This window comes from Myotis brandtii, unplaced genomic scaffold (assembly GCF_000412655.1).
Source record: "Myotis brandtii unplaced genomic scaffold, ASM41265v1 scaffold1112, whole genome shotgun sequence".
Lineage (NCBI taxonomy): Eukaryota > Metazoa > Chordata > Mammalia > Chiroptera > Vespertilionidae > Myotis > Myotis brandtii.
The window spans coordinates 731,591-742,858 of record NW_005353800.1 but is presented as its reverse complement, the minus strand read 5'-3'; the positions used below and the strand labels follow the sequence as shown (position 1 = coordinate 742,858).

General features: G+C 52.9%; 1 protein-coding gene across 2 annotated transcripts in view; it reads right to left on the bottom strand.

The window, feature by feature from the left end:
- The window catches only part of LOC102258264 (HRAS-like suppressor 3), a 14,889-nt gene extending 12,453 nt beyond the window's left edge, over positions 1 to 2,436 (bottom strand). The window contains exons 1-2 of one of the 2 annotated variants that reach the window (XM_005857493.2): positions 1,845 to 2,436; positions 1,180 to 1,301 (exon numbers count right to left, since the gene is read on the bottom strand). In XM_005857493.2, the coding sequence (XP_005857555.1) occupies positions 1,180 to 1,197 (18 nt within the window). In that variant the 5' untranslated portion in view covers positions 1,198 to 1,301; positions 1,845 to 2,436. Of the gene's footprint in view, positions 1 to 1,179; positions 1,513 to 1,844 lie in introns of those variants that run through there. The other variant, XM_005857494.2, reaches the window with a different exon arrangement.
- Positions 2,437 to 11,268: the final 8,832 nt, after the last annotated feature.

The window sequence follows — 11,268 nt, the reverse complement described above, 5'->3', positions numbered from 1 at the left end:
AAAAAGTAATAGTTACATGTAACATAAAACCACAAAGCAAATTTTTAACTAATACAGATGGATGTGTATCAGATCTTGGAATTAGGAAAGACACTCTAAGGATAAAGGCCATAGAAAAACCCATAAAGTAAAAGATGAAAAGGTTTTACAATTTTTTAATGTTAAGTTCCTATTATTGAAAGTTTCTATTACTACCTATTATGTTCATATTTCCTTTTAAGGGAAGATGATCCCCCACAATCCCAGGTGCCCAGGCAGCTGTTTCACACCATGTGATGTGATCAAACTGGACTAGATCTAGCTGGACTGGAAGGAGTCAGGGCCCCAAGCAGGTCAGCATCCTATGATCCACCTTGAGAAGTGGAGCTGGACTAATCAAATCCCCTCGCTCTAAGAAATTTGAACCAAGAAATGAAAAAAAAAATAGCTTTTGGGCAGTAGGGGCTGAAACTGAAAAATCGTTTCAATGCAATTTAAATGCAAATTAAAAACTAGTTTGGAGGCAAGAAAGGCACCAGTGGACCATGGGTGGGAGGAGACACCACCAACTCGGACCAAATAGAAGCCCCTGGTAATAGCAGGAGAGAAGGGAGCAGGCCTATGAAGAGAGCTGGCTGAGCCCTGGCCGGTGTGGCTGGTGGCTGGGCGTTGACCCATAACCAAAAGGTTCATGGTTTGATTCCCAGTCAGGGGACATGCTCAGGTTGTGGCTCTATCCCCGGTGAGGGGCTTGTAGGAGGCAGCCAGTCCATGTTCTGCTCTCACATCAATACTTCTCTCTCTCTCTCAAAATCAATAAAAAAAAATATTTTTTTAGAAAAAGAAAGAAAAGAAAAAGCAAGCTAGCCGAGTCACGTCATGTGGATGGCAGAGCAGTCGAGTGGAGGTGCGTAAACTCCCGGGGCTGAGATGCCTGGAACCACCTTGACCCTGACGCCTCCCAGCTCTAGGCCCTGGCAGACCAGCCTCATGACAGCTCCTGATGCTGGGTTTTCCCAGAATCCCCTTCCCTCTCCACAGAGGTCCTCAGACTACACCTGCTTTCCCTGGACTAGCCTAAGTGGGTGCTTGTTTCTTAGAGAGCCAGACTAGCCCGAGAAACACAGCCCGAAGCCCTCATTTATACCAGGGAGCTGCCCTCCCCTGTACAGCCGGTTCTAGAAAGAGCTGGGGACTTACCGAAGTTGTTGTTCCCATTGTTCACCAGGGCAGGGTCTGCTTTCTGCTCCCAGTGCAACAGGTGTTATACCCAAGTGGACACTTCAGCTTTCACTTTCCTTTTTGCTCAGAAGGACTGAATTCTAAATGGTTTAAACATTAAAGGGATTCTCAGCATTTCTCAGGGACAGGCCCACGACTTCCCACCTCAAGGCCTGGAATGGCTTGGCCTGGGAGCCGCCTGGAAGCGGTGAGCGTCGGAGGGAAGCCTTACCCCTGCCCTGCCCTGGACACGGGCTCCCACTGCAGGACAGGGCATGGGAGGCCCAGCTGTCAGCCCCAGGCCCGCGTGGGCCCTCATCTTATACCCGCCCCACGAGGACAGGAGCCATGGGCAGCCTTCGGGGCGGGACCCACGGGAAGGCCTCAGCAGGCGGGAGCCTGGACCTCGGGGAGCCCAGGGCTCATTGGCCTTGGGGTGCATGTGGGCGGGAGAAGCAGAGCTCCCCTGAGAGCGGCTTCCCCAGCCTGGCCGGCCGCTGTCCCTGGAACAGGAGGCGGGAGGCAGGGCGCAGACTCAGTCCAGCAGCTCCCGGGCACCAGGGCCCAGGCTTTTCCATCCTGTTGGTCCCGCGTCTGGTGCGATGGTGGCTGTGGTGGCAGCGGCCTCCAGGGCACATTCTCACCTGGCCCCGCCCAAGGGCATCAGAGCTGCTTTCATTCCCTGGTCTCCTCTGAGCAGGGAGACCCTCTCCCACAGCCCCCTGCGGCCTGGCCCCGCCTTCCCTGTGCAGGGCTGCGCCCATTTCCATGGGAACCCGTCCTGGGCTATGGGCAGGGGCTTCCCCGGGGCTCAGCCCACTGGGGCCTCAGCCAGGTCTGCGGAGGGGCGGGTGCTGCCCAATGAAGGGCAGGGCTGTGCGCGCCTCAGAGGTGCATGTGCGGTGCGTGTGCGTGTGTGTCTGTGTGTGAGTGGGGGCGGGGGGAGTTTGTGCGCGTGTGCAGGTGGAGCGGGCAGGCGTGGTGGCTATTGGCCAGACAACCAGCACCTAAGCTGCGCTCACCCCTCCCTCCCCCTGTGCACGCGGCTTTGCTGGAGCCACAGGGAGGCTGCCCAGCTCTCAGGCATCAGGGAGAGCGGGAGGGGGAGCCGCACTGCAGGCGGGAGGGGGGCAGCCAGCGGGGGACCTGGCAGAGCCCTTCCCTCCACCAGGAAGCTCTGTGTGCAGGGGCGCGGGAAGGCACCACCTCTCCCAGCCTGACCCCCATGACCCCCATGACCCCCATGACCCCATGACCCCGCTCCTGCTTCCCTGGGCCACACAGGCTCCCAACTCTTGGGTCCAGCGGCCACTGGTCCTCTGGCCAGGAAGGCAGAAGGGCCTCGGGCAGGGTCTGCCTGTTTCCAAGTGAGTTTCGCTCAGAAAGGCTTCTAAGAGGCCCGGAGCGCCCACCTGCCCGCCTGCTGGTCATGCTCTTCCACGGGTGTCACCTGGGCCACTGCCCGCCTCCCTCCCCTCATGCCCTCCTGCTCGGGGTGAGGGCCTCCCTGTGCCAGCCCCGAGGCCGTGAGTGGGGCCCGAGAGTCCCACAGTTGGTGCCTGCTCCTCGCAGGCCCGGCTGCAGCTGCTGGGCCATGGACTCCCGCCTCTGAGGCCCCTGTACAGTGGGGCCCGAGCGCCCACGGGTGGTGCCTGCCCCTCGCAGGCCCGGCTGCAGCTGCTGGGCCATGTGCTCCTGCCTCTGAGGCCCGTGTCCAGGCTCCTCGCGCTCAGGTGAGTCTGCAGCCGAGGTCTTGCCTCTCCCGCAGCTGCCCCCCTGGTGGCCTGGCCTGTGAGTCTCAGCTGCTGCTGGGGTTCGGTGCCACCCCAGCCCCTCTGTTCTCGCTCCTCCTTCCTCCCAGGCATGTGTCTGCCTGATGCCGCACATTCCATTCTCAGGGTCAGACAGGGACAGCTCCCCGCCCCCATTAGCCCTGGTGTCCAGACTCACACAGGATCCCGGGAGGGGCCGGCCCAGCGCCTGGTATGCAGGGAAAGCAGCCAGCTGGTGGGGTTCTTACAGGAAGTGGGGCGATTCCGGGAAGGCCCCTGCACCCTCCAGAGCTCAGTCCACCCACTTCACTGCTCCTGGGAACCACTGCCTCCCCCAGACCGGGCCCCAGCTCACTGCCCTGCTCCTGGGACAGTGCCCAGGCCTCACCTGAATCAACATTTCCCCTTCAGAGTGAGAAATGCCCTTGCTCTCCCCCAGATGGACACCGACGCTGGGCCTGTCTGGCCTGAGCCCTGGCCCCCTGGCCCTGCAGCCCTCCTGCGCCCACAGGTCCTTCCCTCCTGTTCCAAACCAGGCCCCTCTCAGGACCCAGGAGATGCAGGGAGGTGGGGCCGAGCACACAGGATCCCCCTGATGGAGCTCCAAGCCCAGAGGGGGTGAGACAGGCACAGGGACCACAGCAGAGCATGATCACGTGGGGAGAGGTGGCGGTCCCGGGGGCTGGGGCCCTGAGCGTGGCAGCTGAGCCAGGCTGGGCCTTCAGGGCAGCTCCTCAGAGGAGGGGTCTGTCTGGGGGAAGGAGAGGAGGAGTGGGCGTTGCACGAAGCCACCCATTGTCTTCACTAGCAGAGAAGTGCAAACAAGGATCCCGGAATGCTGGTGAACCTTGAACCTATGGCAAGGGCCAGAGTTAAGCACCGATTGTCTAGTCCAGACAATGGGGGCTCAAGCTATTTCCTGATCGAATAGTCTCAGAGTAAATCCTTCTAATATTTACTGACCTTTAAGATAGTCTGTCTGTTACCACAATTACCTGCCTAAGAACTAGATGTGTATCCAAAGTTGAATAAAAGGTTGGCGAGGCCTGCGCACCAGTGGAAGTCCTCCCCCTTGAGTGGGGCTTGCCCACCTGGCCCCCCATTATTTCCAAATTGTCTCTTGTCTCTTCTCTTTCATTTGTGTGCGGCTCCTCTTCCAGATCCTGAACCCTGAACCACGTGGGACGTGGGGGAACACATACACAGGGCGTGAGGCAGGGGCTGGGGGCAGAGAGAAGCTGGGCACAGAGGAGCAGAGGCCAGAGGGAGCTGTGGGGAGGGAAAGGCAAGGCCTTCAGCCAGCCCGGGGGCCGAGGGCAGGGAGGGCGAGGAGGGTGGGAAGGGTCAGGAGCAGCTGTGGCTGCCCACGGGCATCCTGTGCCCTGAGGCCAGAGGAGGGTCATGGACAGATGGGACCACTAGTCCTCTGGCCAGGAAGGCAGAAGGGCCTCTGGGTAGCATCTCCCTGTTTCCAAGTGAGTTTCGCTCATAAAGGCGTCTAAAGGCCCTGAGCGCCCACCTGCCCACCTGCAGGTCATGCTCTTCCACGGGTGTCACCTGGGCCACTGCCTGCCCTCCCTGCCCCTCATGCCCTCCTGCTCGGGGTGAGGGCATTTGGGAAGGACACCGGGGGTCCTGGGGGACTGGATGTGGAGGTGAAGGGAGAGCAGGGAACCTTGTCAGGAAATTGTGGGGTCACACAATTTAGTACTGGGTGCCCTGAACCGAGTCATGGATGGGAGATGGACGAGGAAGTTAATTCAGGAGAAACGTCCAGGGTCAGCATGACCTGCCGGGTACCAGCATGGAATGGGGCAAAGGGCAGCGGAGCCCTGGCCTCAGATTGGGCCGCCTGGGGTGAGGGCTGCAGGAGGTTTCTCATTCGCTGAGGTCAGACACAGAGACACCGAAAAGCTGAAAAATTCTCTAATCATGAAGCAGAGGTGCCCTGGGCGGGACACTGAGGAGCAGGTAGGAGGTGGGCAAGGCAGGGAGGGAGGTAACAGGAGCAGGAACAGAGGAGGCAGAGAAGACCCATTGCAGCCACTGCCAGCAGGTGACCCTCTACCCTCTGGGGTTCTTTCTAGAGTGAAATAATGGGTAGGATTTTGGGGAACCCCAGTGAAGCCTGCATGGTAATTGTTATATTAATACTACAGCATTAATTCTCACAGTAATGCTGCAGCCTCAATTCTCATTGCGATGCTGCAGTATTGGTTCTCACAGTAATATTGCATATTGGTTCTCACAGTAATGTTAGAGGAGTGCACAGCATGTGAGGGCTCTTAGCTCACTAAGTCCTGACAGCAAGCAATGGGGCACACAGAGTTCAGGAAACTTCTCCAATGTATCTGACATGAGATGAGGAGTGAACCCAGATGTATCACATCCTTAAAGTGCCCCAAACTTTCACGGCTAGGGTTCAGGATCTGAAGAAGGTGCGATGCACAAATGAAAACACTAGACAAGAAATATGAATTTAGAAGGCATAGGTGGCCAGGTGAAAACCTCTTTCTAGAGGAGAAGCTCACTGAAACCCTGGCCTTGTTAGCTTTTAATACACATTTGCCCTTCAGAAATGCATACAGGCATATCAAAGGTAAAGTTTGGGAAACAGTAAAAGGATTATCATGTTAGGGCATTGCCTTCAGCCATTGAGCTCACAGCAGGGCAATATTATGCTGATTTTCAGCCCTGCTGAATATCAAAGTCCATTGGTCTTCCAATGGGTCTTTTTGCATTAATGCTAACTACTGCTGGTTTTAGCCTCTGGCATTGAAGAGCACCTTTCAGTCTGGAAGCACATTCCAAGGGATCCTCATCCTAGGACAGTGGCAGTGGGAACCCCATGCTCTGAAAGTCACAGACAGCCAGTCAAGTCTCACACTGCGGCTTCCAAGCTGGGAGACCTTCTTTAAGGCCCTTCACCAAAATGTATCTGGCCTTGTCCTGAGTGTAGAGGTGCTGGGCAGGCTTGTCCTCATGCCCTGCTCTTACTATTCCCCGTAGATCCCAAACCAGAGGTGCTGGCAGAGAGGCACAGAAAGTTGTATCAAAGCCATCTGTGCACAGAGAGGAGGGGCAGCTGGTCCAGCCTGGGGCAGTGAGGTGCCCAGAGGAGAGACTGTCTGCTGGGAGGAGAGTGTGTGTCACACGGGGAGGGCACGGAGGGTGTAGGAGGGAGAGCGAACATGGCGTCAAAGGAGCAGGAGAGAGAGCATGAGGTGGGGAAGCACAGGTAGCTCAGGAACAGCAGAACAGAGGGAAGAGAAGAGGGATGAGCGTGAAGAGGGATGAGGGTGAGAGGGATGAGGGTGAGAGGGATGAGGGTGAGAGGGATGAGGGTGAGAGGGACGAGGGTGAAGAACTGGACCATGAGCTGCCTAAAGGGTGTGGACAGCATTCTGAGGGTCTAGGTAAGTCATTGCCTGATTTTCCCTGTGAAGGTCCTACTGGTCAACACCAGTGGGTAAGATTGGGTGGAATTGGACTCGTGTTAGAGGGAGGGGGATGGAGGAAGGTGGCCTTGAAGGCACTTGGTAATTGGACATGGGGCTGAGGGAGAAGGAGGAGTGAGGGATGACTAGGCCTCTGATTAGCAAGCTGGGCTGAGTGACGCCAGAAGGAAGGGGACAGAACGAGCAGAGGGACAGAGAGCAGGTTTCATTCCATGAGGACTGGATGCCCTGTGGGGTGGACACTCATTCGCTGTTAAGGCGTGTGAACGTGGAGAAAAGCAGCCGCCATTGGGGGCGGGTGTGGGAGCGGGAAGGGCTGACTGCTGTCTGGCTGAGCCATCTGGGGTAAGTCCCTCAACCTCACCAGTCCCCGTGCCCACACCCGGGAGTGGGGACCCGTTGTGCCCTTTAGCTTGAGGTGCTGTTGGCTGAGTGGGTGCGTGTGATGGAAATGTCCCACTGGCAGCTGTGTGGTCGCCACCAGGGAGAGTGCCTGGCCCAGGTGCCCACTGTGTGGCCCTGAGGAGCCTTCAGTTTGTGTCTCCATGAAGGAGTGCCCAGAGTCTGAGGAGGAGGCTCCTCAGCACCGCTATGGACAACCTGCTCTCACTCCTGCGTCTGATAGACTCGTGGAGGTTGAGTAATGTGCGAAGAAACAAGTCATCTCTTCTGTCAAAGAATAGGTTAGGCCCGTGGTCAGCAAACTGTGGCTCGAGAGCCACATGCGGCTCTTTGGCCCCTTGAGTGTGGCTCTTCCACAAAATACACATGCGGGCGCACACGTACAGTGTGATTGAAACTTCATGGCCCATGTGCAGAAGTCGGTTTTTGGCCTGGGCGAGTCTATTTTGAAGAAGTACTGTTGATATTTAGCTCTGTTGACTAATGAGTTTGCTGACCACTGGAGGCAGCTCCCATTTTGGACCGAGTGACATGGTAGCCACCATTTTGGCCACATGGCTTGAAGCTCCCCTGGGGTCCACCATCTTGAAATGGCAAAGGCCAACCCCTCCCTTTGAATTAGCCAATCATGAAAGACTGAGTGCCTGAGCTCCAATCAGGAGTGAGGGACAGGTCATGTGCATCAGGATTAAAGAGCTGAGCTGACGCCTGCTCAGTTGCTCCCAGACCACGTGATGCGTCCCTCCTGTAGGAGAAAGATGTTTGCCTGGCTGCCTGGCTCCCGAGTGTGCTTTGTGTTCTACAGGACCCCTGAACTTGGGGGCTCAACTTATTTCTTTAGTGTGCCACACCATCATGGCCAAGGGTGGACCTGAGTGGGGGATCTGAAGGATTTAGAAAAGACAGACAAGAGAAAGCTGGGTCTGGGTGGGATGCTGCCCTCTCTGATGGAGAGAGACAGTGCCACAGCCTGTAAGCTGTCTCTTTATTTTATAGCCAGATTCCACAAGGCAAAGTAAGGGCATAGTTACAAAGTTCTCATGAGTTTCAAATTTACTCAATTACATGCACCTGAGCTCTATCAAGCCCACATCACTCAGACATGTGGGGCCACGTGTTCAGACCATAGGTTCAAGCTTACAAATATGCTTACAAATATAGCCTCTGGCTATAATTGTGCTGGGAGGGCTCTGCCCTCCAAACTGGGACTTGCACGTGGTAATGAGAGAATTGTGCCCTCTCATTAGTCCGAGGCTTGAACTGTCCAAACACTGTAGCTGCTCTCCACACTTAAGCAAGGACAACAGGTCAGGAGAGGATTGCAGAGGAGGAGACAGCTGTCACTCCCAGCTCCCAAGAGGAGGGGGCATGGCCACCACTCAGGGCCACATGAGGGAGCCCTGGGTTGGGGAGGAGGCAGAGAAAGTGGGGAGAAGCGTGGGCAAGAGCCTGGCCCGTGGTGACTGTGAGAAGAATGACTGGGGCGGGCGAGCAGGCTTAGGACTTGCTGGTAGAATGCTTTCTGCAGGCTCTGGGGCAGAGGCGCTGTCTCTAGTTGACTTGTACCTGGACCTGGGGGCATTGGGGTAGGTGGTTAGTGGCCTGCAGTGACTGGCTAGCCCTGGGCGGGGGGGGGGTGGGGGTGGGGGCAGTCTCTCAGCTGCAGTCAGACTCAGGATGTGGAAGTGTCAGAGCAGAAGATGAGAGCCACGCTAATGCCCAGCAATGGGGCGGGAGCAATGGGGCGGGACAAAGTGCTTGGGCCCCGAGAGGAAAGGCTTCAGCCTGACTGTGTCCAGGCTTCCTGTCCCTCCTGCCCCCAACGGGGCTTCTCTGAGTGACAGCAAAGTGGGTGGCCCCAGCAGTCTGGGAGGCTCCTCTCCTGGGGTTGCTACTAGGTGTTGTGTGACAGGGAGCAGCCTGCAGTTCTCCAGCCCCGTCTCTGCTGCTTTCTACAATCTGTCTATACCAAGCATGTCAAACTCAAAGGCTAACATGGGACAAATAAACAAGGTGTAAGTTTACGTGGGCTGCAAAACAACGAAAGCTTCAATTTTCATAGAAACATAGGTTTACTTTGATAGAGACATGCTGAATACAAAGGGCTGAAATAAATGAGTCATTGTTAACATAAAATAATAGAACATTTTAATAAAAATTAGCATTCTTTCTTGAACATTCACTTACCAGACATTGAATAACTGCACAAATTAATAAGCGTCATGCAAATAAACCTATTTTTCCTGTTCTCTGAAGGCGAATTATTTCCTGTTGCGCATACCACACAAGTCAGTAAAAGACTAATGACGTGACCCAGAGATCGGCTACTAACCGGGAAGCAATGGCTCTCATGCAGCGTGACGTGAACTCAGAGGAGCCCTGCTACTCCCCACAGAAAGATCCAAGCAACAGCAGCCTCCTGATCACCACACACTCTGTCTGAGGAACAGTTGCTGTGTGTGAAGCCTCACCCCAACAGCCAGAAGAGCCACCACAGCTGTGAACAGCACCCACCAGAGGACCTGCTACCAAAGGAGGAGCAGCTGCTACCACAACCACCCAAGAAGCAACCACAGCCCGAGGAGCCACTGCCACCCAAGGAGCAGCCACTGAATGACTCAACATCTATATATGTCGGTGAGATCAAACATGGGTAGACAAAGAAACCCCCAAAGGAAAGAAAAGGAGGACTCACCAGAAAAGCAGCTAAGTGATACAGAGGCATGCAACATGACAGAAAAAGAATTCAGAATAAGGGTCCTAGAGTGCATAAACTGGATGGAGGAAAAAATCAACACCTTATGCAAGAAGCAAGAAGAAACAGATGAAAAAATCAACTACCTATGCAAGAAGCAAGAAGAAACAGATGAAAAAATCAACTACCTATGCAAGAAGCAAGAAGAAACAGATGAAAAAATCAACTACCTATGCAAGAAGCAAGAAGAAACAGATGAAAAAATCAACTACCTATGCAAGAAGCAAGAAGAAACAGATGAAAAAATCAACTACCTATGCAAGAAGCAAGAAGAAACAGATGAAAAAATCAACTACCTATGCAAGAAGCAAGAAGAAACAGATGAAAAAATCAACTACCTATGCAAGAAGCAAGAAGAAACAGATGAAAAAATCAACTACCTATGCAAGAAGCAAGAAGAAACAGATGAAAAAATCAACTACCTATGCAAGAAGCAAGAAGAAACAGATGAAAAAATCAACTACCTATGCAAGAAGCAAGAAGAAACAGATGAAAAAATCAACTACCTATGCAAGAAGCAAGAAGAAACAGATGAAAAAATCAACTACCTATGCAAGAAGCAAGAAGAAACAGATGAAAAAATCAACTACCTATGCAAGAAGCAAGAAGAAACAGATGAAAAAATCAACTACCTATGCAAGAAGCAAGAAGAAACAGATGAAAAAATCAACTACCTATGCAAGAAGCAAGAAGAAACAGATGAAAAAATCAACTACCTATGCAAGAAGCAAGAAGAAACAGATGAAAAAATCAACTACCTATGCAAGAAGCAAGAAGAAACAGATGAAAAAATCAACTACCTATGCAAGAAGCAAGAAGAAACAGATGAAAAAATCAACTACCTATGCAAGAAGCAAGAAGAAACAGATGAAAAAATCAACTACCTATGCAAGAAGCAAGAAGAAACAGATGAAAAAATCAATAAATTATGTAAGAACCAAGAATAAATGAAGAGCGATATAGCTGCAATAAAAAACACCCTTGAAAGTATCAACAGTAGACTAGGAGAAGCAGAGGACCGAATTAGTGAATTAGAAGACAAGGAAGCAAAACACACCCAAACTGTACTGCAATTGGAGAAAAAAATTAAAAGACAGGAGGAGAGCCTAAGGGAGCTTTGGGACAACATGAAACGAAACAACATACGAATAATAGGGGTGCCAGAACAACAGAAAGATGAACAAGGATTAGAAAACCTACTCGAAGAAATAATATCAGAAAACTTCCCTGAAGTGGGGAAGAAAAAAGTCACACAAGCACAGAGAGTCCCAAACAAGGTGAACCCGAAAAGACCCACACCAAGACACATCATAATTACCATGGCAAATGTTCAGGACAAAGAGAGAATCTTAAAGGCTGCAAGAGAGAGACGGAAAGTTACATACAAGGGATCTCCCATTAGATTATCAAATGATTTCTCAACAGAAACACATCAGGCAAGAAAAGAATGGACGGAAATTTACAAAGTGATGCAAAGCAAAGGACTGAACCCAAGAATACTCTATCCAGCAAGGCTATCATTCAAAATTGAAGGGGAAATAAGAAGCTTCACAGACAAAAAAAGGCTAAGGGAGTTTATCACCACCAAGCCAGCCATGCAAGAAATGCTAAAGGGACTGGTGTAAAAAGAAGAAATAAAAAGCTCAGAAAGAAAAACAGCCACACAAAAAAGAAATGGCTA